The sequence below is a fragment of the Triturus cristatus genome, chromosome 7, assembly GCF_964204655.1.
Source record: "Triturus cristatus chromosome 7, aTriCri1.1, whole genome shotgun sequence".
NCBI classification, from domain to species: Eukaryota; Metazoa; Chordata; class Amphibia; order Caudata; family Salamandridae; genus Triturus; species Triturus cristatus.
This window is the reverse complement of record NC_140590.1, coordinates 1,855,724,253-1,855,751,833: the sequence shown is the minus strand read 5'-3', so window position 1 is coordinate 1,855,751,833 and position 27,581 is coordinate 1,855,724,253. Positions and strand designations below refer to the sequence as shown.

General features: G+C 43.8%; 1 protein-coding gene across 5 annotated transcripts in view; it reads right to left on the bottom strand.

Annotated features, from left to right (window-relative positions):
- The window catches only part of LOC146813463 (uncharacterized), a 106,282-nt gene that overhangs the window by 36,784 nt on the left and 41,917 nt on the right, over nt 1-27,581 (bottom strand). For 3 of the 5 annotated variants that reach the window (XM_085620226.1, XM_085620229.1, XM_085620230.1), the window contains 5 exons: nt 22,741-22,851; nt 7,783-7,830; nt 6,950-6,985; nt 2,620-2,661; nt 1,725-1,760 (listed from right to left, as the gene is read on the bottom strand). In XM_085620226.1, the coding sequence (XP_085476352.1) occupies nt 1,725-1,760; nt 2,620-2,661; nt 6,950-6,985; nt 7,783-7,830; nt 22,741-22,851 (273 nt within the window). The remainder of the gene's footprint in view (nt 1-1,724; nt 1,761-2,619; nt 2,662-6,949; nt 6,986-7,782; nt 7,831-22,740; nt 22,852-27,581) is intronic. The other 2 variants (XM_085620227.1, XM_085620228.1) reach the window with 2 other exon arrangements.

The window sequence follows — 27,581 nt, the reverse complement described above, 5'->3', positions numbered from 1 at the left end:
GGGGGCAATGGAACACGTATCGTGGGGGTATCTGTACTCCCCCCCTAGTGGACACTGATATTGCTTTGTCCCCCTGACCCTTGATGGTGCCTTGCGACTTTTGGAATAACCGAATATAGACGTTCCTCTCCCGTGACCCCCCCCCCGACCTATCAGTACTCCTTCCTCTTGATAGCTATTTGAAGGTCTGAAGTAGAGTCCCCCGGAGGTAGCCTGACCCACACTTTTTGTCCTTATGCCTCGCCTTTTGTTATTATTTGTTATTTATGTTAAAACTATGTATCCTGCTTCCTTAGGACTATCCGGAGCCTTGTACGGGACTGGGCCCCGGGAGTCGACTACTGCCTTAAGAACTGTATGATCCTTTCTGAATCTAGCGGCCGGCCCTGGTGGTTGTAGGCCCATGCTTGTAATTGATTTATTGTTCAATAAAATTTTCAAAAAAAAAACAAAAGAGTAGGACTAGATCTTGTAGGCTCTTTGATAGCCTCTAGTAAAAGATATAAATATGTGCTGGTCCTAGCCGACGTAGACAGAGATTGGTGTTTCTCTATCGTCCTTGTTCCCAAATTGGATGGAGCTACCTGGTTTTGTATTGATTTCTGGGCAGTCAATAAGCTATCAAAGTTCGATAAATATCCTTACTGAGAATAGATGAGTTAATCAAACAACTAGGGGAAGTCTGTTATATATTCACCATAGATCTTACGAAGGGATACTGGTTGATCACCTTGGGGTCGGATGATAGGAAGAGGACAGCCTTTTCAACACCAAGAGGGCTTTTCTAATTTACATTCTCCTCCCTTCAGGTTCCATGGGGCTCCGGCAGCCTTTCAAAATTGAATGAATCATGGAGCCACACAGAAACTATGCTTCCGTGTACATAGATGATATTGTCATCATTAGCAAGTGTTGGAGAGCACTTCCTCCACATTTATACACGGTCTTAACAGACCGACAGTCCATGACAAAAATCAAAGCTAGCTAATAATAAATTAAAATATTTGAAATATTTTTTGGTGATTGTCTTATTGAGCCACAGGGAAAAAAGTTAAAGGCAATCACTGCTGTTATCTTCCCATGCACTAAAAGGGCATTTTTACATCTTCTAGGATATTATAGAAGGTTTATTTCACAATATTGTACAATTTTGACAGACCTGCTAAAAATACCTACTAAAAGTATGTCCTTTGATGTCCTGTATGAAGGCTCTTGAAGCATTTTATCACTTAAAATGGCTGATTGATTTTAAACTCATTCTACAGTCTCCAGACTTTGACAAACCATTTCTCCTACAAACGGATAGCTCTGATATTGGCATTTAAGTAGTCCTTCTCAGGCAAACACCGCTGGTGAGGAGAAACCATTCTTATTTGTCAGTTGTAAAAGTTTTCCTCATGAAACTTACAATGCAACTATTGAAAAGAAGTGCTCAGCAATTAAATGGGCCATGGGAAAGCTGTGTTAAAATCTAGAGGGTGGTCAATTTATCCTCTCTACATACCATGCCCCATTCACCTGGTTGAGTAGGCATGAGGGGAATAATGCCAGGGTCCCACTTTGATTTTTATCTCTCAAACCTTTTGGATTCGAGGTTCTACTTAGACGTGGGAGTGACCAGGGCAATATAGATTTTCTGTCCAGGTACCTCCTTTTTCCCCCCAGTCAGAAAAATGTATGAGAGGCAATGTGTGATAAGGGAGTAGAGCAGGACTGGGACTTACCTGGGTTTCGAGGCTGGAACTCCGCACGACTGAGACCTACAAGAGAAATAAAGGTACTGGTCAGAGAGGATGGACTACAAAACGACATATTGAAAAAAACATAGAGGAAGGACATTTGATACCTTACCAGGAGGAGCAGAAAGACATAGACAAACAAACATCACAAATAGAGGAAGAGGTATGGCCAATGAGGAGAGAGGATGCAGAGCAGATTCAACAGTGGAGTGGAGAATGCGAGAGAAGAGAAGAATATTGAGCTGGAGCCTGAGTTGCTGGAACCGAGGTACCGCAGGACATGCAGGAGAACCGATGCAAACGCCAAAGTGCCTCCTGAGAAATATACCATCTGGAGAGGCCCACGTCCCCTGCCACCCTCCTGGAGGAGCGTGGGTCGCACAGGTTAGTGCTCGGTTACGCAGGTGGAGTGGGCAGGGTAGAGAAGGGGGAACAGGTGGCTCATTAAGGATAATAATTGAGTGAAAGCCCAAAACAAAACTATTGGAGGCTTTTTTGGGGTTGCTGTGCTAAAAACTCTGAATCAATTATTTAGATACAATAGAGACCCAGAATAATTGAGCAGGAAACCAGTACAGCTATGACCAAGCTATGAAAATCTAAAAGGAAGGTTTAATTTGGATTTTTGTTTGTTTTAATAAGTAATTGCTTTGTTTGAAATACGGTCAGTATTCTACAGGAGAGAAGACTATCTAGACACATGTCCCAACAAAGGTGGATGGAAGAAAGCGAGAAAAGGAAAGGTGAAATAAAATAACCAAGTTCACACTGAAATTGGTAGAAAGAGAGGAAGCAAGAGAATTAAAATCTATTTAGAAACCCAAAAAGGAGTTGAGAGGAAAAGGAAGTTCAAGAAACCCCCCCCACTTAGTTCACCTACCAGTGCTTGGTGTTTTTCCGAGGGTATCCGGTCTAAAAATACCTGAACCAAAAAGAAGAAAAGAAAATGAAATCGGTGAAGAGAACAAAACCAGACAAATAAAAAGAGAAAAATCTTCTGAGAATTTATTGGACCACAATTCATCTGTTTCTTCCTGCACATTTTTCTGTTTCCTTCATACCAGCAAAACAAAGTTCGAAATAATAAAAAGCAAAAGAGTGAAAAGCCCTATCAGGGTCACGTCTTTCTATAAACTAAGCGAAAACTCAGCCACATGTGGTGTCAGAAGTGAGATAATCTGCTCTGATAAAAGAAGGAGAACCTCATTCTTCAATCAGCCAATGTGCAGCAGAAGCTGGAGTGGGCTTTAGAACGTTATATTGTAGTTGCTGAACCCAAACGCGATGATTTTCAAGACACATTAAAGAATCAAGTCGAGAAGCTATTTAAGGTGTTTGAGAACCAGTTACAGTTAGTCACCAGGATAGCTCAAAGTAGGGGTCTTGCACCTACAAGGTCTACTATTTCATGACAAAAGTTCAATCCTGGTGAAGCCCCTCCGGCCTTCCTTGTCAATTTTGAAGAAACAGCCCGAGCTAGCTCCTGGCCTGTCGAGCGCTGGCCTCACTATTTGGCCCCCTTATTAATAGGGGAGGCTAATCTGCACATCAAGCTTCCAACTCCACTGAAACTGTTCTGTGTAATGAAATCAAACGGATTATCTTGGATAGACTTGATAAAGAGGCTTATCGACTCTAGTTCTGAAAAGAAAGATTTTCCCTAGGTGATACACCTAGAACCTTATTTTTTAAGCTTAAAGAAGAGGCCGACCAATGGCATAAACCTCACGAGGCTCCTAAAGAGGAAATAATGGCCAGAGTTTACTTAGAGCAATATTTGAAAGCGCTGCCACTCCCATTGCAAACAAAGTTGAGACAATATCCTGGATTAACTTTAGAACAAGTCATGTAGATGGCAAACACCAAAGGCACGACAACCCAAAACTATACAAGAATATACCAAAGCCCATCATTGTTACTCCGGAAAGATTCCAAAACAAACAAATTGTTCAACTGGCCAGATACGATGGGGTCACAGCCAGTAAGGCATGCCCACCCTACAGGACCACAATGGTATCAATATGAGGAACGGGGTCATATTGCCTGGCTCTAATGAAATAAAAGAACAGAAGAGAAACCAATGAAAGTAAATTGTGTGCCTCATCCTATTTACTATACCCAGGAGACTGGTCCTCGTTACTATGTGAGTTTACAGCAAAACCATAGATGGGTCACCGCTTTATAGAACTCGAGGTGTAAACAATCTGTTATCAAAGATAATTTGGTTCTACCACAACAGGTTATCCCAAATAGACAAGTGTGTATTAGATGTGTTCATGGGGACTAGAGAACCTATCTATTAGCAAAAGTCCCACTGAAAGGTATAGATGACCAGGAGACATGCGTAGAGGTTCGGGTAATACTTAGTCTCTCAGAAGAGGTTATTTTGAGTACTGATAACCCTCAATTCCTCACCTTATTAAGAGAAACTCCTATGTGAAGATAAGGCATAGTTAGGTGAAGCCCCTTTCTCCCAAGACATAATAGAAACCCTGCATCATATGAAAGTAATAGAGTCCATGAGAGAGGGACAAGAACAAACGCGGAAATGCGCATCTCAAAATGCTCTAGTCATCCAGGAACCTTGGGAGTAAGACAAAAACGTTAGGGCCACCAAATTAAATGATTCTACCTTTCGGTATACTTGGCAGAAGGCCTGAGAAGAGAAGGTACTGAATAGGAAGAAAAGTAGACTCCCCAATTGTTGGTTCCTAACCTTTATTCTTTGCCCACTCCCATATTATGGCAGGACACTTTGGGGCACAGAATACTTCTCAAGCCATATTAGCTAGTTTTGTTGGCCAGGCATCCTAGCCCAGATTAAGGGACACTGTCAGGAATGCAAGGTCTGCCAAAAAAGAACCCCTATCACCCACCTGCTGTTGCTTTACAGAGGATGTCTATTATTGGGAAACTATTTGAAACAGTTGGACTACAGCTTGCAGGCCCTTTTATTGCCTCTAGTAAAGGATACACATATGTGCTAGTGCTAGTTGACTATACCACTAGATATCACGAAACCATCCCTCTTTGAGAAACTGCTACTAAAGTCATTGCCAATGCCATAACTTAGATTTTCTCAAGAGTAGGTTTCCCACAGGAAATTCTGACCCCATTTGTGTCAAATTTAATGGGTCAAGTATGTAAACAACTAAATATAAAACATTTAAAAACCTCCCTATATCATCCTCAAACCGATGGATCAGTAGAAATATATAATGGAATTTTAAAACAAACACTAAATGAATGCTTACTGGAGAGGGAGAAAATTGGGACCAATTATTCCCCTTGGCTTTATATGTGATTTGACACCAAATCCAAAGTAGTGTAGGTTATTCACCTTTTGAATGACTTTTTGGACATAGACCCCAAACTTTGCTCGACATTACTAGGGAGGCATGGGAAAGGAACCCCAAGAGGAAAGGAGTCAACTAGACTATACTATGCAACTGAGAGCTAGATTGGGTAAACTCTGAGAACTAGCCCAAAGCAATGTAGAAACGGCAATGCAGGCACATTTTTATAATTAAAAGAAATTGGAGAGAACTAAGAGTTGGAGAGTGGACATTAGTGTTACTCTCTATATCCAAAAATAAATTAAGATCTGAGTGGCAAGGCCCGTATAAAGTTCTAGAGAAGATCGGTCGGGTTACTTGTAAATTACAGATGCTAGGAGGGCATACCTAAATATAACACATGAACTTATAAAAAAAAATGGCTACATCGTCCTCTAGTACATGCACAAATTACGAAAAGAGTGGGATTGGATGAAAGTACCCTAAAGGACATTGACATGGGAGAACTGTTAATTGAGGGCCAAGAAGAAGAATTACACCAATGCCTATTACCTTTTGCCCATATTTTCTCTGATCTTCCCGATAAGACTCACCTCATAACTCATGACACTCATATTGAAACAGGGAAGATTGTAAAACAACAGTCTCATCAGATACCTGAGGCCAAGAGAATAGCTATCTAGGGAGAAGTAGAACAAATGCTAAAGCTAGGGTAATTGAACCCTCAGCCAGAGATTGGTGTTTCTCTATTGTCCTTGTTCCCAAACTGGATGGAACTATACAGTTTTGTATTGATTTCCGAGCAGTCAATAAGATATCAAAGTTTGATAATTATCCTCCACCCAGAATAGAGTTGTTAATCTGGTATATATCCACCTTACATCTTACGAATGGATACTGGCAGATGCCCCTGTAGTCAGATGATAAGAAGAAGACATTCTTATCAGCACCATATGGGCTTCTCAAATTTACATTTCCCCCCATGGGGTTCTGACAACATTTCAAAGACTGGGGAATCGTAGAGCCACACAGAAGCTACGTTTCTCTACATCTAGATGATATGATCGCCTTTAGCAAATAGTTGGAGAGAACAATTTACTCATTTATTCACTTACTTAATGGACCTACAGTCTGGTTGTTCCATGTTAATGTAAAAAAATCAAAGCTAGCCCATAATAAATTCAAATATTTGGGATACTTACTTGGTGATTGTTGTATTGAGCCACAGGAAGAAAAAGTTAGGGTAATCACGGCCATTCCCTTCCCATGCACTAAAAGGATATGAGGGCAGTTTTAGACCTTCTAGAATATTACAGAAGTTTTATTTCACAATATTCTACAATTTCTTCCTGCTAACTGACCTGCTAAAAAACCCACTAAAACTAGGTCCTTTGATGTCCCGTCTCAAAAGGTTCTTGAAGCTTTTAACCACCTAAAACGGGTAATTGCTTCTAAACCCATTCTACAGTCTCCAGAAAAAACATTTGCCTCTGATGGATGCCTCTGATATTGGCATTGGGGCGGTCCTCTCCCAGGGAAACGCTGCTGGAGAGGAGAAACCCAACTTGTTAGTTGTAAATCTTTCCTTCATGAAACCTACTATCCAACTATTGAAAAGGAGTGCTTGGCAATTAAATGGGCCTCAGAAAAGGTGTGTTTTAATCTAGAGGGCCAACCATTATCCTCTAGACTGACATGCCCTTTTAACCTGGTTGAGTAAAAATAAGGGGAATAATGCCAGGGTCCTACGTTGGTTCCTATCTCTCCAACCATTTCGGGTTTGAAGTTAGTTAAACACGTGGATGTGACCAGGACAATGTTGATTTTCCATCTAGGTACCCTTTTTTTCCCCAATTGAAAAAATATATGGGAGGGGATATGTGCTAAGGGGTCTAGAACAGGACGGGGGCTTGCCTGGGTTTTGAGGCTGGAACTCCGCTCCGAAGACACCTACACGAGAAACAAAAGTAGTGGTCAGAGAGTAAAGGCTGTTCTGAAAAAAACACAGAGGAAGGACTTTTGTTTCCCCACCAGGAGGAGTAGACAGACACCGACAAAGAAACAGCACAAAAGGAGTAAGAGGTATGGCCGAGGAGGAGAGAGGATGCCGAGCCAACTCGACAGTGGGGTGGAGAACGCAAGAGAAGAGAATAATATGGAGCCGGAGCCTGAGTAGGTGAACCCGAGGTACCACAGGAGATTCAGGAGGCCGATGCAAACTCCGAAGTGCCTCTTTAGAAATATCCCATCCGGATAGGCTCTCGGCCCTGCCACGCTCCAGGGGAAGGGTAGAGGCAGGGAACAGACAACTCCTTAAAGATATTAATTGAGTGTTAACCCAAAACAAAACTATTAGAGGGTTTCTTCTTGTTTTGCTTTGTTCACAAATCTGAAACAGTCATTTCAATGCAATAGAGAATTGGGGAGGAGTCCAGAACATCTGTGAGCAACCTATGTAAATCCAAAAGGAAAGTTTAATTTGGCTTTTGGTTTGCTTTATTATTTATTTGCTTTGTTTGAAATACGGTCAATATTCTACAGGAGAGAGGAATATTTAAACACCTGTCCCAACAAAAGTGGAAGACAGAAAGCAAGAGGGAAAAGTGAAAGAAGAGAACCAAGTCCACACTGAGAAAGTGCTAAAAACAGCAAGGAAGGAAGAGAATTAAAATCCATATAGAAGCCCACAAAGAAGTAGAGAGGAAAATAAAGTTCAAGAAATACCCCCACTCACTCAGTACACTTACATGTACTTTGTGTTTTTCCGAGGGACTCCAGTCTGGAAATACATGCACCTAAAAGAAGAAAATAAAGTGAAATCAACTAAGAGATCAAGACCCGACAAATCTTTTTTGTTTTGTTTTAATATTTTATTTTTCCTCCGACCAGTAGTTACATGTCATTGAACCATCATAAAGTTAATACACAAATTTTCTCTAGGCACTAGAGAGTACATTCTACATCCAATAGTATACATTCTCCACATTGCCCCGCACTATTTTCACCACTTACACACAGTTTAATGAGAGACCAAAAAAAATCAAATAAAAATAAAGGAAAGAGACCAAATGCCCCCCCATCCTGTGTCGTGTACCATCAACCTGACGCATGCCCCCACACCTCCGTCTCCGCTGTCCCGTCCTGTCCGTGCTCACCTAGTGTGTAGGTATGGGATCATTCAGGGCATCAAGTTCCGCAGGCTTCTGCAGGTATCGGACCAGTGCTTCCCAGAAATCCCTAGGCCTGGAGGTTTGTGGGAGTTCCTCTGCATATGTCTCTAATGTCGTTTTACAATATATCATGTCTGTGAGCCAGTCTTTAAGCCTTGGTGGTCTCTTACTCCCCCATCGCATAGCTATTCGTCTCTTAGCAAGTAATAATGCAACTGCCAAAAACTTCCTGCGTCTTGCGTGTTTAAGCTTCAGGACCCCCAATAAACACACTAGCGGTGTGTTAGGAATCTGTTCCGTCAGCATGTCCGTGAGTGCTGCGGTGACCTCCTGCCAGTATGTCTGCAGCTGATGGCACGACCAGGCCATGTGTAAAAAATCTGCATTCGCACCACTACATCTCTGACAGCTATCAGTCTCCCTTAAGCCCAACCTATGTAACCTAGACGGCGTGTAATATAGCTGATGAAGAAATTTAAAGTGTATTATGCGCAAATTACAGTTTGCCGTGAGTAGTGCGAGCTGCGTGCAACTATACTGCCAGCCCTGCTCCCCTATTATGTCCCCCAACACTGCCTCCCATCTAAGCATCGCAGCATTCGACCTCCCGGCCTGTTCTTCTTGGGCCGCATTGTAAAGGCGCGTAACCAGATTCTGGCGCGTCGGTGCTGTTAATAGGATCTGTAGTGTATTTAATTGCTGAGGCTCCTCCGGAAACGCAGTATATAATGCCCGCATCGCCGCATGCAGCCTCAGATACGCAAATTTCTTCATAGGGGCCTGATGTGCACACAGCGCAGGGTCCGTCAAGTTAATAAATTTATTATGTGGGAAGGCGGCGCCCATGGTGCTCAATCCCATCTCCGCTAAGAGAGCATACATTTTCTTTTCCTGTGCTACCGTAAATTTTGGGTGATTTTCCATGGGGAGAGCCCGTGCGTAGATGGGGAACTTGCATGCTCTATGAGCCAGCGCGTGCCATGCTCTGGAGGTGCACTTGGCCGTCTGTATCGTGTCTCGCGATGTGTGCCCTACCGGATCCGCCACGAGAGCTAGCAGTGGTGTCGGATGTACACTATCCTTTTCCACCGCTATATGTGGAATATGCGCATGCGGTTTCGTCCAGTAATGTGCGTGCTGCGCTTGTGCGCAAAGGAAGTACAATTGGAAATCCGGCGCCCCAAATCCTCCTAGATAGTACGGCTGGGTCAACGTTTTCCAGCTGGTTCTTGCCTGTTTCCCTGCCCATGTTAACCGGTGCATTATAGAGCGGATCTTGACAAAGAAAGCCTTGTTCAACCATATCGGAATGTTCCAAAACAAGTATAGGAACCTAGGCAATACAATCATCTTCTGTATTGCAATTCTATCCGCCATGGAGAGAGGCAATTTAATCCACTTGTCCACCTGTTCCTCCAGCCTCACCAGTGCTGCACCATAGTTTTCTCTGATTACTAGTTCTGGGTCACGGTGTATCCAGATACCCAAGTACTTAACCGGGTCTGTTTGCCACCTTAGTGGGTAGTCCAGCTCAGGCTCTGGGGTGTCCACAGTGAGAGGTATCACTACTGACTTATCCCAATTTATGCAAAGGCCGGAGAACTTCTCATATCTAATATACTCCCTTATAAGCGTGTTTAGGAACCTGTCGGGATGCGTAGTGTAGAGGACCATATCATCTGCGTATAGTGCAATACCTATTGGTCTCAGGTCAAATTGTAGGGCGGACTCAGAGTGCTTCTGCCTAATTTTGCAGGCCAATGGTTCCAGTATCAGTGCAAACAGCATCGGCGACAAAGGGCAGCCCTGTCTGGTACCTCTTGTAAAGACCCGACAAATCTAAAGGGAAAAATCTAACTTCTGTGAATTTATTGAACCACAATTCATTTGCTTCATCCAACATTTTTCTTTTTTTGTTTCCTTCATACAAAAGAACAAAAGTATGGAATAAAATACACGCAAAATAGTGTTAAACCCTATCTGGGTCTTGTCTTTCTATAAACTAAGTGAAATTCCGCCCACAGTGGGAGATTGTGATTTTCCCCATGTTTCAGTATAACGTGTTGTTACTGAGAGTGGTTTGCAAAAGTAACCATTTATGAACCCTGTGTTCCATATTGGAAACTCGCCAATTTTCAGTTGTCTCAGAGCCTTGGATCAATGGATGACTTGGAGCCATCTCAAATTGAATGTTTCCAAAACAGAAATACTCATGTGTGGCGATTGGAAACATTATGAACTGCTTGCCGCCTGGCCTGATGAACTGGGATCACCGCCTAAAGTATCGAAGGAAGTAAGAAACTTCGAAATGACCATGGACTCCAAGCTATCGATGAATGCCCAAGTGAACAAACTAGCAAGATCAAGCTTTGTTACTATAAAAACTCTGCACCGATTCTTCCCCCATTTGGGATTCCCACACAAGTTCCAAGCTACCATCTCCCTTGTTCTGTCCAAACTAGATTACGCCAATAGCCTCTAACACGGATCACCTTTAACGGCTATGAAAAGACTACTACGGATTCAGAACTCGGCTGCCAGACCACTCTTGATATCTAACCACAAGACCACATCTCCCCTGCCTTGAAAGCCCTGCATTGGTTACCGGTTGCCAGAAGATCCACGTTCAAGCTGCTTTGAATCACCCTCAAAGCCACACATGAAATGGGACCGCCCTTCATCAGGAATAAAATCACCAAACACATTTATCATAGGAACCTCCGCTCTAGAGTGGCACCTCGCCTCAAAATCCCAAGATACAAGAAAAAAAAACATGGAGGGCACATTCTTCTCTGTTCAAGCAGCCAAAATATGTAACTCTAACCCCCAACCTAATATCCCAGACAAGCACTTTATCTTCAGAATACTACTCAAGAATTGGCTCTTCCCCACATAAGCACCAAACGCAAACAGATATATACAGCATATCCCTCTGTATATAAGCATTTATTTGTACTACAGATATGTACCTATATATGTGTATTGTTTTGTCTTAACATATAGAATAATTATGTTATAAATTAAAAAAAAAAACATTTTCAAGTACAACACTTTAAAACCAGAGTTTATCGAATGCATCTTTAATCTACTTATACTTACTTCCTTTATGCATTTATATACCTTCCTTGTACTTGGATCTATATATTTATTACTTTCCTACAAACAAAAATATATGCACTACCCTATACCTCTATCAATATCTTTAATCTACATATACTTCCTTCCTTTATGAATCTATAAACTTTCCATGTACTTATAGATCTATATATTTTACCTTCTTCTAATTCAGCATATCCGATGCACCGGCCAATTTCTCACCCTATACTTCTCTCAATATATCTTCTAACCAACCTCTCTGACTCATCTCAAACCTCTTTCTGCTACTCTTTCCAATGCACAAGCCTATTTCTCACCCTATATCTCTATCAATATATCCACTACATCCACTCTCTCATTCATCCCAAACCCCATACCACTACTATGATCCCCAAAATAGCCCTTTCTAGACTCTTCCCTACTCTACCCCTCACTGCACCACCTGACACTTTTTTTTTACTATTCTGATCCCCCAAAACAAGCCTTTCTAAACTCTTCCCTCTGACTTTTCCCCTCCACATTACTTTTTACTCATCCCAACCCTTCCAATACTGCTAGGACCTCCCAAAAAAAACCTCTAAAGCCTTCACTTTTCTATCCCTCCACTATCCTTTTCAATCGAAATAACAGATTAACATGTCCACTTCTCAAATTTCATATTTCACTATACTAATTCACTACTAATTCTTTATGGGTTCCGGAGTAGCGTGCTACTCGCTGAAAAAGCGCTTCAACACCCCATTAGGGGTAACAAGCACTATATATATATATATATATATATATATATTCACTGAAAAAACCATAGGTTTCACACATGTTATAGTTAGCGGAAATTTTACTGATAAAAAACCAATGAAATTGCCCCGTTATAGTTAGTGCTGGCAACTATAACTCACGCGACCGCAATCCTCTGCTGATGCTAATACTGTATTTAGACACTTATTTGCCCATGTCTTCTTCCATACATTTTTAGCTATACATATATTACAAATATTTTTTTTTATAAAGACACATATGTCATCAGCAGAAGATTGCGGTCGCGTGAGTTATAGTTGCCAGCACTAACTATAACGGGGCAATTTCATTGATTTTTATCAGTAAAATTTCCGCTAACTATAACATGTGTGAAACCTATGGTTTTTTCAGTGAATTTGCAAGGTTTTTTAAATGCTAATTCCTAACTATAACGTGTGTGAAACCTATGGTTTTTTCAGTGAATTTGTACGGTTTTTTAAATGCTAAGTTACTTTACGCCATTCGAGGCGTGCGCGCCCACTTAACGCAGTGCGTTCCGTGCACGGTTTTTATCAACTTTAATAAGCCCTGTACATTTGGTGGCCTTCGGCCACCAAAAGCACAGGGGGTGGGGTCAATGTGGATAGTGTTTTTTTTATTTCGATTTTATAATTTCATGTTGCCAAAATATAGTTTTTTTACTGATGTAATAAGCCCTGTACATTTGGTGGCCTACGGCCACCAAAAGCACAGGGGGTGGGGTAAGTGTGGAAAGTGTTTTTTTTATTTCTATTTTTTACCGTACGCTTACGGTAAGCGTACGGTAAGCGTACTCGGCGAAATTGCCGAAAAAAAAATAAAACCGTTTTTTCTCTTGGGGGATGTTTGGGGACTCCCTCAACATGACTATGTGGGAGGGAGTTGTCAAAACAGCCCCGTAACATGTTTTTGGGCATCATGTTTGAAAAATAACACTCAGTGCGAGAGACAAAATGGCGGACTCCGCTTCCTGGTTTCGGCCGATTCGAATGTTTACTAAGATCTAAGAGCCAATCAGAATCGCGCTCGCGCACGCCACCGTACGCGTACGGTAAGCGTACCGTAAGCGTACCGTAAGCGGGCTCAGATATATATATTGATTTAAAGGCTATTTTCTCAGAATCTACTGAACAGATTTACACCAAACCTACAAAAGGCACTTCCTTGACATAGGGACTACCTCTCTGCCAAATTTCTAGTAATTCTGTTCAGCCGTTCGGGCTGTAGCTCTGTCTAAAGGTCCTATGGAAAAATGCATGGGAAAAACGCGTTTTGGGACCCCCCTTTTATCTCAGCCCCCGCTTGACGAATCCCCCCGAGACTTTCAGGGTAGGAGCGGAGCGTAGCGCCCCACCTATTTTGAGAAATTCGCGAGGATTCATCGACCGGCGCCAAAGTTATTCAAAATAGAATGTTGCGGATTTCCTATGGAAAAGGGGGCCTAACTATAACTACCTACTGGCGACCGCCAGTAGGCAATATATATATATATATATATATATATATATATATATATATATATATATATATATATATATATATTTATCGCTACCAAGTTGCGCAGCGAAGCGCAGCAACAGGGGAAAACGGTGGTAGAAGAAACAAATGATCTGACCATCATTAACCTTACGCCACGTGTATTAAGCGAAGCCGAAGAGGCAGCCCTGAAACTAGGACTATCATTCTGCCCGAGCGATCGCCGAGAATGCACGCAGACGCGCATCGACTTATTCAAATTTATCCGCAAAATCAAATTACAGAAATATTTCAAATTAAAACCTTCTATAACTGAAACGAGGAGACTGAAGCACAAACCTAGGCATAAGGTAACAGATGTCTTAACGGTCCAGGATCTGAACACAATTGAATTGCTGGAAGAATTACGAGCAGAAGAAGCAATCGCAACCACACAGAGTGAGGATTTAGTCCTGAGAGTACACCGGGCGGGGATTGAACAAGAAACACCTTTAACCACCTTCAAGCCTCCCTCCATTTTCAATCCACAAATGCCATACGATGCCATAGACTCGTTTTCCGATGCAGTACTTCATGATCTTCAGAAATTCAAAATCAAGACTTCTTCCTGCACACCGAAACAACAGAGGAACTTAACCCATGAACAAGAAATGATCCTTAAGAATTTGGCTATGGATGAAAATATAATCTGTAAACCTTCGGACAAAGGTGGCAACGTAGTGTTACTTACAAGAGAACAATATTGTCGAGAATCTTACCGACAGCTGAATGACATCAGGTTCTATGAAAAAACTAACAAAGAACTGTACCAAACTAGCATCACCCAGTATCATGCCTTGATTTCTAAATGGCATAATCTAGGGTTGCTTGATATTAATGAATTTCTCTTTCTACGCAACAATGAACCAGTCACACCTACGTTCTACCAATTACCGAAAATCCACAAAGACAAAGTTGATCCACCTGGGAGACCGATAGTCTCTTCAAAGGGCAGTTTGGCAGAGAATATGTCCATTTATATAGACAGTTTTCTTCATCCATTTGTCATACAACTCAAGTCATATGTCAAGGACACTAAAGATTTTATTTTTCATCTGATGGACATTCACTGGGAACCTACCTTTAAACTAATTGCCATGGATATTACTAGCCTATACACCTGTATTGATCACCACCAGGGTATAATGGCAATGCGATACTTCCTAAATAAAAGGCCCCTAAAATTCGCAGAACACAGTATCATGCTGCTTGAATTCATTGAATTCTGTCTCCACAACAACATTTTCCTATTTCAGGGTCAATTGTTTAAACAAATCTCTGGAACAGCTATGGGCACCTGCTTCGCCCCCAGCTATGCGAATCTTTTTGTAGGCTGGTGGGAGGAGCAGGTGGCCCTTAGTGACGAAAGACAAAAATGGGCCGAACACATAGTTGTGTGGCACCGTTACATCGACGATCTTTTTATAGTTTGGAGAGGTTCAATTAAACAGGCAAAGGATTTCATTTCTGAACTCAATAATAATAACCTTAATCTTGGGTTCACATATGAAATTAGCACCACGGAAGTCAACTATCTAGACCTGAAGGTGCAGGTGAGGGATGGCAACCTTGGAACCGAATTATATCGGAAACCAACTGCCGGTAATTCAATCCTACATGGCAGTAGCAATCACCCCCCCAAGCTGATAAACAGTATACCCTATGGGGAACTTCTCCGGCTGAAACGAAATTGTTCCAGAGAGGCTGATTTTGTGTCTGCTGCCTCAAATTGTATGACAAGATTTTTAACTAGGGGCTATAGTCAGGAAGTTCTTAACGCAGCATTGGTGAAAGTTAACAATATCCAGAGGAAGGATCTGTTGATCCGGAATGACACCCAGACTCACAGTAAAAAAAGTAATAAAAGTACAAACTTAGAAGGTAGCAAACTTCGGATGATAACAACCTTCTCAGATGATGCCAATACTTTGAGGAGAATAATGAAAAGGAATTGGCACATTTTGCAAACTGATTCCGTAATGGGTAAAGATATCCCGGCAGTGCCATCGATTACTTTCCGTAAATCACGGTCTTTGAGGGATAAACTGGTTCAGAGCTACCTACCACCTGTAAGTCACTCTAAAGGTGTTCTGAAAGATATGAAAGGTTTTTTCCCATGCGGGAAATGTAAAGCTTGTTGTAACAGCAAAAGAACCCTGAGCTACACTATTGATGGGATAAAAAGACCTAAACCCATAGATAAATGTATCACCTGTACCACCACTCATGTAGTTTACTGCCTCTTGTGTCCCTGTGGACTTAAGTACATTGGCAGCACTATTCATAGTGTAAAAATGCGCATCTTGGAACACCAGCGTGCGATTATGAATAATGACAGCAACTACCCAGTAGCCAGACATTTCGCCCTCAAACATAACAGCAACAGGGAACTGTTACAGTACTTTGGATTGGACTGTGTATTTACTAATCCAAGGGGTGGGGATAGAGTGCAACGCTTGCGGAGACTTGAATCCCGCTACATAATTGATTTACACACTAAAACACCCTTTGGGCTGAACAGCGGAGAGGAATTAGCTGTGCATTTGGGGAGGTAATCAGGGAGATTCCGATACATAATTTCTTCTTTTTCTTCTTCTTCTTCTTTTCTCGTTTTCCTTCTTTGTTATTCAGGAAGCTCAGGGATCATAAGATGTAAGAACAATTCTTGTCATCAAAATGTGTTTCTACTGAGCATGTTATGACTCTTTCTAACAGTAGTGAGTGTATAGTCTTATAGATTCTATTGGATATTCTCAATCATGCATAATATGCTTAGGCCGATACACGGCTTTGAATGTTTAATGAATTATTTAATCCATAAGTATATCCATTTTAGATCAATTGAATGATATGAGGTTTTTTGCTACAATATGTACGCCGATCCACGGCTTAATTTTATGAACATATGTAGCTTTTTATGACACACAACTGTGAAGCGACATTTATAATATGTTTAGTTAATTACATCTTGATTGCATTAATGCTTTTATAGCTGGATTTGTAACAATTGTGTAGTCTTGATATTGATGAGTTTACTCTTGAATGTCGAGCGATAAACAGGAAGAAGTGTTTATCCATATAACTTTGTACGTTAACTTCACCCTGTTAAGATGGCCGCCATGTGATAGATGAATATTGCATTAGCTATACCGGTGGGGGAAGTGACGTCAATGGCCTTTTGATTTCAAAATGCTCTCGCGCGGCTAGCGCAACTAGACACTGAAGAAGGATAACCTGAAACGCGTCTGTCTTTTGTTTGTTGCTGAATAAACAAACCTACGGAATACTCCCTGAGTGCTGTACTTTGTCCGAAAGTGTGGACTTTGTTGGTAGCGCAGATATATATATATATATATATATATATATATATATATATATATAAACCTTTGTCCCTCTGCTTCCCTTCTCAATCCAAATAACTGATTAATATCCACCACTCTAATTACTTTCATATTTCACTATACTAATTCACCACTAATCCTTATGGGTTCCAGAGTAGCGTTCTACTCGTGAAGAAAGTGCTCCAACACCCCATTAGCGGTAACAAGCGCTACATAAATGCAAACCTTTTTTACCTCTTCTATCCCTCTGCTATCCATCTCAATCCAAAAAACTCACTAATATCCACCACTCAAACTACTTTCATATTTCACTATACTAATTCACCACTAATCCTTTATGGGTTTCGGAGTAGAGTGCTACTCGCCGAAAAAAGCGCTTTAACACACCTTCAGAAGTAACAAGTGCTATATAAATGCTAACCTTTTTCCCTCTTCTATCCCTCCGGTATCCTTCTGAATCCAAAAAACTGACTAACCTATTCACCACTCAAATTACTTTCATATTTCACTATACAAACTCAACACTAATCCTTTATGGGTTCCAGAGTAGCGTGCTACTGGCCGAAAAAGCGATGTGACGCCTCATCAGGGGCAGTAAGCGCTATATAAATGCAATTACAATACAATATTGTACTGGATTGATTCTGTATTGTTCAGTTTGACATGTACTTTGAGCTTCTCAAACATCAGAGCTTTATGGACATTAGATCTTCAGAAACATAAGAGCTTAGTCAGAGTCCGGGCGTCATTGCTGTATGGGTCTACGCTCAGCCCGAGGCTTTTTTTCATCTACCTAACCCAGCAGGCGGACCTCATCAGATCACACAACATTAACACACTCTCATTTGCCGAGAACATCCAACTAATACTCTCCCTATCTGACGAGAGCCCCACAACAAAAACCAGCGTTGCCACCAGCATGACCACAGTAGCCACTTGGATGAAATCCAATTGTCTCAAACTCAACACAGACAAACCGAAGTAGTGATATTCAGAAAAAAAGCCTCGACCTGGGACCCCATCTGGCGGCCAATGGACCTCTGCCCCACATCCACCCCCACCACCCACGCTGGAAATCTTAGAATCATCATGGGCAACGAGCTTGACAGGAGAGCCCAAGTAAGCACAAGGACCTCCACCTGCTTCCACATCCTGAGGATGCTGCGACAGATCTACAAAAGGCTACCGGTAAACATCAGGAAGACGGGTACACAGGCCCTGATTACCGGCAGAATTTACTTATGCAGCTCATTACACAGGAAGTCCTAAGGAGCTCCTGAACAGACTCCAAAACATCCAAAACCCAGTGGCAAGGCTCATCCTCAACCAACCTTGCTGCACCCATTTCACTCCACATCTCAGAGAACTTCACTGGATCCCTGTACTCAAACGGGCCCAGTTCAAACTTCTCACACACACACATGGAAAAAATACACAACTCAGGCTCGCCTACCTCAACATACATTCCCACCTACCTCCAAGACAACTCGGCCGAGCCCGACTTTCAATAGTACATGTACCCCGCATGCACAAAGCGACAGCAGGAGGCTGCGCTTCCTCCTACACCACCTGCCAGACATGGACAACCCCCCACACCACATCAAGGCCTTCTCTTTACTTCCCCAAGTAGCTGAATACCAGGGGCTTTTCGAATAATCACTCAGAGATGGCAGCTGCCATTTCACCTGCAAAGCATCTGGAGAGCCTCACGTGTGATTGGTGCTGTATATAAATACACATAACATATCATGGTTTGATTGCATCTGCTTTTTTGGATTGTTGGTTTCTTGGCGAGATTACGGATGTCATTTTGTTATCACCAGGCAACATTTGTGTATTGTGCTGTACATAGGTTCTGTTTTCTGATTTCTACTATACTGTATTCATAATTACTATATTATGAGATATTAATAAAAAGGTTGCATCACACACAACCTTGGCTGTACATTCAGACACTGTTGCAACTGTGATATTTGTTTTGAATTTTAGCTGCTGCTAGACTCGCCCCACATCACATGCATTGAGTTAGGCCTTGACTGCTCAAAGTATTGCAGTAAAGTCAAGGTGGTTTAGTATATGTTTTACTTACCACACACAGACCATCTTTTCTCCAAGCACTGGTGCCTTTTGAATTACTTAGTGGTCCATGAGTCTACATGCCACACAGAGCATTCCTGACACCTTGTTACGGGGGAAGTCACTGGACTGAGACCCTAATATCCCACATGGACTCTACTTTTCCTCACAGCTGAGATGCACAAACCTGAGAGGCAGCCATTATGATTGTTTCATAAAGCACGGCGCCATACGCTCACCACCTGTCTTTTCCCCATAACCAATTCATCCAAAACGTAAACAGAGTTTGTGGGATCAATCGTTACCTATAGTACACCATCTGGCTTCTCAGGCAGCGGTCCAAGTGCAGAACACAGGCTTCATCATGAGAAGGAATCTGATGACCCTACACACTGCCGGGACCTTGCGGCTGCGTTGAGAATGTATCCTGTATCCGGAAGCAGTACAGGTGCAGAACACAGGCTTCATCATGAGAAGGAATCTGATGACCCTACACACTGCCGGGACCTGGAGGCCGCGTTGAGAATGTATCCTGTATCCGGAAGCAGTACAGGTGCAGAACACAGGCTTCATCATGAGAAGGAATCTGATGACCCTACACACTACCGGGACCTTGCGGCTGCGTTGAGAATGTATCCTGTATCCGGAAGCAGTACAGGTGCAGAACACAGGCTTCATCATGAGAAGGAATCTGATGACCCTACACACTGCCGGGACCTGGAGGCCGCGTTGAGAATGTATCCTGTATCCGGAAGCAGTACAGGTGCAGAACACAGGCTTCATCATGAGAAGGAATCTGATGACCCTACACACTGCCGGGACCTTGCGGCTGCGTTGAGAATGTATCCTGTATCCGGAAGCAGTACAGGTGCAGAACACAGGCTTCATCATGAGAAGGAATCTGATGACCCTACACACTGCCGGGACCTTGCGGCTGCGTTGAGAATGTATCCTGTATCCGGAAGCAGTACAGATGCAGAACACAGGCTTCATCATGAGAAGGAATCTGATGACCCTACACACTGCCGGGACCTGGAGGCCGCGTTGAGAATGTATCCTGTATCCGGAAGCAGTACAGGTGCAGAACACAGGCTTCATCATGAGAAGGAATCTGATGACCCTACACACTGCCGGGACCTTGCGACCGCGTTGAGAATGTATCCTGTATCCGGAAGCAGTACAGGTGCAGAACACAGGCTTCATCATGAGAAGGAATCTGATGACCCTACACACTGCCGGGACCTGGAGGCCGCGTTGAGAATGTATCCTGTATCCGGAAGCAGTACAGGTGCAGAACACAGGCTTCACCATGAGAAGGAATCTGATGACCCTACACACTGCCGGGACCTGGAGGCCGCGTTGAGAATGTATCCTGTATCCGGAAGCAGTACAGGTGCAGAACACAGGCTTCATCATGAGAAGGAATCTGATGACCCTACACACTGCCGGGACCTGGAGGCCGCGTTGAGAATGTATCCTGTATCCGGAAGCAGTACAGGTGCAGAACACAGGCTTCATCATGAGAAGGAATCTGATGACCCTACACACTGCCGGGACCTGGAGGCCGCGTTGAGAATGTATCCTGTATCCGGAAGCAGTACAGGTGCAGAACACAGGCTTCATCATGAGAAGGAATCTGATGACCCTACACACTGCCGGGACCTGGAGGCCGCGTTGAGAATGTATCCTGTATCCGGAAGCAGTACAGATGCAGAACACAGGCTTCATCATGAGAAGGAATCTGATGACCCTACACACTGCGGGGACCTGGAGGCCGCGTTGAGAATGTATCCTGTATCCGGAAGCAGTACAGGTGCAGAACACAGGCTTCATCATGAGAAGGAATCTGATGACCCTACACACTGCCGGGACCTGGAGGCCGCGTTGAGAATGTATCCTGTATCCGGAAGCAGTACAGGTGCAGAACACAGGCTTCATCATGAGAAGGAATCTGATGACCCTACACACTGCCGGGACCTTGCGACCGCGTTGAGAATGTATCCTGTATCCGGAAGCAGTACAGGTGCAGAACACAGGCTTCATCATGAGAAGGAATCTGATGACCCTACACACTGTCGGGACCTTGCGGCCGCGTTGAGAATGTATCCTGTATCCGGAAGCAGTACAGGTGCAGAACACAGGCTTCATCATGAGAAGGAATCTGATGACCCTACACACTGCCGGGACCTGGAGGCCGCGTTGAGAATGTATCCTGTATCCGGAAGCAGTACAGGTGCAGAACACAGGCTTCACCATGAGAAGGAATCTGATGACCCTACACACTGCCGGGACCTGGAGGCCGCGTTGAGAATGTATCCTGTATCCGGAAGCAGTACAGGTGCAGAACACAGGCTTCATCATGAGAAGGAATCTGATGACCCTACACACTGCCGGGACCTGGAGGCCGCGTTGAGAATGTATCCTGTATCCGGAAGCAGTACAGATGCAGAACACAGGCTTCATCATGAGAAGGAATCTGATGACCCTACACACTGCCGGGACCTGGAGGCCGCGTTGAGAATGTATCCTGTATCCGGAAGCAGTACAGGTGCAGAACACAGGCTTCACCATGAGAAGGAATCTGATGACTCTACGCACTGCCGGGACCTGGAGGCCGCGTTGAGAATGTATCCTGTATCCGGAAGCAGTACAGGTGCAGAACACAGGTTTCATCATGAGAAGGAATCTGATGACCCTACACACTGCGGGGACCTGGAGGCCGCGTTGAGAATGTATCCTGTATCCGGAAGCAGTACAGGTGCAGAACACAGGCTTCACCATGAGAAGGAATCTGATGACCCTACACACTGCCGGGACCTGGAGGCCGCGTTGAGAATGTATCCTGTATCCGGAAGCAGTACAGGTGCAGAACACAGGCTTCATCATGAGAAGGAATCTGATGACCCTACACACTGCCAGGACCTGGAGGCCGCGTTGAGAATGTATTCTGTATCCGGAAGCAGTACAGGTGCAGAACACAGGCTTCATCATGAGAAGGAATCTGATGACCCTACACGCTGCCGGGACCTGGAGCCGTTGCTATCTGAACTCCTGTATCCGGAAGACTGCATGAATTATTTTATCCTGTGGACGTTTCCTTTGCTTCACATTAGTAAAAGCGTCTTGACCTTCTCCCCCTTTAAAGCAATATTCTCGTACCGAGATGGAAGCTAAAATGTTATTGCTACTGGGCATTCCAACAAGGGCTGAGGCTATCTTCGGATATGGGCCAGATCTGTGCTAAATGTGGCCATCCCCTGTTCATAGCATGTGTTAGGAGGCGAAAGTTAGTGACTGTACAAGCCATTACAAACCTCCAGTAAATGCCATCACTACGAGTGAGTCCGGAGATACACACTCGTGATCTCAGGGGCAATGGTTTGGATTTGCCTTTTGTAGCAGCTAAACAGTTGACGAAGGAGATTATTAGATCTCCTTTGGTTTGACAACTGATGCCACTTTAGCAAGACCCGCCTGTTATGAAGAATTGACACTTTTGAGCTGCCGTTTACGGGCAGTACCACTGACAGAGCGATTAGCGATGACGGAACTGAAAGCAGCTTGGCAAGACCTTAGGACATAGGAGCACATCAACGTCTGAAGGAAGCTGGGAGCAAGGAGATGCAGGTGATGATCCAGAGGGGGTCCCTACATACACAGGGCAGGTGATTAGTTGTCACGGTTGACTCAGATCTTTTCTGGAATTTCAATGTGATCAGCAATATCTACTCACTTGCGGTACTGGCGATGAGTTCTCCCCTCTCCGAGTCGCAGTCTGCCATTCCATAGGGATCTTCTTCTCTTTTAATGTTGAATAAAACATTTGGTGAAACACCTGCATGCTCTGGTAAAAAGAATACAGTCAAGTAGGCATGCATGTTGGCCAGAAATAGTTAAAATAACATTAAAAAACATTATTCTTGTTAGAGAACAGCGACAGAAAGGAAGAAACTCAAAAAATCATACAAGCAGCAAAAATTGAGATGATAGCACTGAGTCTTTAACTTGCAGGAATAAAAATCAAACATGCCATCCTCTAAATATACTCTGCTATGCTAGATTAAGCCATGGATCGCAGTTCTGGAACCTCTTAGGTGGGTCTACGTTCCTCTATTTGCAGTTTAGGTGACATGTGGGAAGTTCAGCAAAGCTTTGGCCCCATCAGCATGTTCAAGGAGCTGCCCAATTGACATCTGTCAACTTTTTAATTCTGGCTTCACATCTTCCCTTGCACCATCCCTGATATGTTTTTAATGGATCGTGTGACAATCTTTTATCACAAGGCCCCCAGTGTAGTGGTCCTGCCAGTGAGGGCAATGAAACAACAGGAGTCCACTTCACACAGAACAGACTTTGAAACGCCGGAGGTTTGTGCTCGTGGGATTCCGTCTGTGAACATTCATGATCACGTGGATCTCAAAGGAGCCCGGATTCAGGCACGTCATCTGGTCTTCCTTCTTACTGCATCCATTTATTACATCTTTACAGCCAACAACACCCCTCCTTGTGTTATTTGAGCATACAAGTCCGCTTTCACCTGGGGTTTCACTGCTACCTGCAACTGTACATCAACGTCAGCTGTCTTACAACTTCTCCTCAGAGGATTGTGGAAGAACTGATGGAGTCCACAGTCCACACAGTTGTGGTCCGCTGGATCGCCTCTGATTCCCACTGACCGATACCTGGTTGGGTCGCCCCTGGGGTGAGCACCACCCACATCCCATCTGCTTTGCAAGGATTAGGATGGGGAGAGGATGTAGCCTTACGGCTAGAGCAGTCGACCTCGAAGCTGGGGAACTGGGTTCGAGTCTCGGCAACGACGCTCAACATCCTGTGATTCTGGGCAAATCACTTAATCTCCCCGTGCCTAATAAAAATGAATGTGTCCTCATGTAACGAAACTGGTGCTCATGTAAAGCGCTCTGATACCTGATGTCTCGGGTCTAGCTCGCGCTATAGAAAATAACCTCAGATGATAACTGTGCCAAAGTCGAAGTTATTTTGGGTGAAAAACTTGATGAGACACCCAGAGTGGAAACTGGATTGCAAGTCCACTAATAGCTGTTGCTTTTTAATTTCTAAGGTCAGTTGATTGAAAATGCACTCCTTGATAGGTTTCCATAGCCAGGCTCAGCTGAATTCGGAAAGAAGTTTACAATCAAGTTTTTTTCTTCCAGAAAGCAGGTGACTGGGAATGTTTCTACAACTCGTCAAAGACACTCTGGGTGAATCATGCAGTGATTAGGGTGAACCCTACTAGCTTGAAGACAGGGTAAAGGTCTTGATGTTCAAAACCATGATTTGCGATTAGTTATTAGTGAGTTTAAGATGTTTGACAGTTATGGCAAGTCTCAGCTAATGGGAGAAAAAAACAGCATTTGCGTTGTTGGTTCTGGGAGGATTTTCTTTAATGGAATTTTAGTTGTGGATCACCGATACTAATCAGTATGTGAGGCAGAGAGGTATTTATTACATTTAATGAGATAGTGGCTGAGCGGCATTAGGAGAAGTATCAATGTTCTCCTGGATAACGTTAGCTTCGGAAGCGAGAATGACTTGTCGGCTCTCTCTTCTGACAGCTTTCAGCTTGGTTTGTATAATGGGGGATTTACAGTCCTTCCCGGCATTTTCTGTTTTATGGAGATTCCCTTTTATTTTAGAGTGGCTCAGGAATTCTAGGAGCAACACTATACCCCAAGAACCCAATAATGTATATGGGAACTCACATTTTGTTTTGTTCCTACCATCTGAAAATCAAGGGCCTCTATGACGACTTCAGCGACCAGACACCTGACTCCGTAACCACTCCCCCCTCCAGTAACGCCAGCCAGCCCACCATCTCCTCCTGGACCCCAATCACCACCGAAGGCAAAGCATCGGTGGTGAAAGGTTTCTCCTCAGGAGCCCCCATGGACCCCTGCCCCCCGCACATCTTCCACAGAGCCGTCGCCGCCATCGCTCCAGAACTGCGATGCATCATCAACGCCACCTTCGAAACTGGCATCTTCCCCAATGACTGGAAACGCGCAGAAGTCAGACCCCCTACTAAAGAAGCCCTCGGCAGACCCCACAGACCTCAAGAACTACCGACCCATATCCCCTTCACAGCCAAGGTCACCGAGAAGACCGCCAACGTCCAACTCACAAAATTCATTGAGAAAACTCCATCCTCGACCACTCCCAATCCAGATTCCGCAGCAACCACAGCACCGAGACTGCTCTACTCACTGCTACAGACGACATCCGCACCCTCCTCGACCAGGGACACACCACAGCCCTGATCCACCTCGACCTCTCTGCAGCCTTCGACACCGTCTCCCGCCGCACTCTCACTCCCAGATTCCAGGACGCCGGCATACAGGGAACCGCCCTCGACTGGCTCCGCTCCTTCTTCACCGGCAGAACTCAAAGAATCAGACTACCACCCTTCCTCTCCGAACCCACTAAAATCAACTTCGGAGTATCGCAGGGATCATCCCTCAGCCCCACACTCTTCAACATATACATGGCCCTCCTCATTGCCATTGTCAGACAGCACGGACTCAGCATATTATCCTATGCTGATGACACTCAGCTCATCCTCTCCCTCACCAAAGATCCTCTCCCTCACCAAAGACCCCATCACCACCAGACTCAACTTCCAGGAACGAATGAAGGACGTCGCATCTTGGATGAGCAGCAGCTGCCTGAAGCTCAACTCTGAGAAGACAGAGGTCCTCGTCCTCGGACCCTACCCGTCTGCATGAGACAACACCTGGTGGCCTTCCGCTCTCTGCAGCCCCCCCACCCCACGGACCATGCCTGAAACCTCGGCATCGTACTTGACTCCTCTGGCTCCATGACCCGGCAGGTCAACGACGTCGCCTCCACCTGCTTCATCACCCTCCGCATCCTCCAAAAGACCTTCAAATGTATCCCCACCCTCAATAAAGGAAGACCGTCACCCATGCCCTCATAACGAGCAGACTGGACTACGGCAACTACAGCAACGACCCCAATATCTCAATGACAGAATCTCCTTCCACGTACCCAAGAGGAACCTCTGATCAGCTGACCTCGCCCTCGCTGAACCCCCGCGCATCTGCAGAGCAAGAACGGGTGGCAGAACCTTCTCCTACATCGTGGCCAAAGCCTGGAACAACCTCCCGATCGACATCAGACACACCCCATCATACACATCTTCAGGAAGGCCCTCAAGACCTGGCCATTCGACTGACCGGAGCTGCTCCTCCCCACCCCCAGCGCCTTCAGACCCTCACGGGTGAGTAGCGCGCTTCAAAAAACACCCTGATTGATTCCTTTGCCTATTTAGATCCTATGATACACTACAGGGACATTCAAATTTGAAAATAACATCCTACTATTGATCCAACAGTTCAAAAATTAATGGTAAAAGAAAACAATTCTCTACTGCAATACTATTAAAGCCTCATCAATCTATGGGGTACTTACTTTTTCTTATCTATTTTTCGTGAAAGACTGGAAGGGTTCCCTATTGGTGATGTAGATGACTCAAAAATAACTCCTGGAAACTATCATTATACAGCTTAAATACATCAGGATTCTGCCGTATCTATCTACATTTGTTATCATACATATTATATACTCCAGGAGTTGAGATTAATTTACCCATCATACTATGCAAGAAGTGTAAGTAAGTAAGTAAAATTTATTGTTTCTGATTAATTAAAACCATTACAAGATCATAGTAAGTACATATTTCATCAATTTGTAAATTTGAGAGCAGTCTTAAAAGGAAAATGGGTTAAAAAAATAAAAGTTCAAGAAATGTTCATAATTCCTTGTTTTTCTGTACACCTTCATCTGTTTTAGGTTGTTTGAGCTTAACTAGTTTCAGAAATTTTACCAACAGACCATTCAGATGTAAAAGTCTTGGGTCAAAGCATGCAATGACTGCTTGTCTCCGGGTACGTATGTTAAGTTCGTTGAAGGTGGTTTTCAGGAGAGCTACTCTTTCCTCTTTTAGCTTTTTGCAGGAGCATATCAGGTGTTCCATATCTTCTTTCCCTGAGCCACACAGCCTACATGTGGGCCCACAATCTTTTCTCAGCCAGGGTTGTAAGTGGGGTGTGGCTGGTAAGATTCCAAGCCTATGTTTTAAAAATGCTTCTTTTGATTTCCTGCAATAACCCAGCCCGAAGTATGCCTGTAGCCCGGGCGATTTGTAAGAGCTCATTATCATCCATGCGTGGCGTCTGTGGGCAAAAGTAGCTTTGTCCTCTATAAAGGAGAGTCGCTTTATGTTCTTATTTACAACACGTTTAAATTGCGCGTTCGAAAGGGAAGTTTCCCATAGATCTTTTAGACCTGTCTTTGCTAGTGACTCCTCTAGGTAGTTTTTTGCAAGTGCAGTGGAGCTGCCACGCAGGTTTTCCCAGAGCTGGCGATTCAGTGTGTTTTCAGGCGAGATCTTTATTTTATACCAGCATTTGATGTATGATCCTCGCCTAGCGAGTAATTGCTTGGTTAAACCAAATTCTAGCCGGATTTGAGCCTGTGAGGTGTATGATGGTAGATTTAAGAGGACTCTGTAAGCTTTTGAGATAGTTGTGT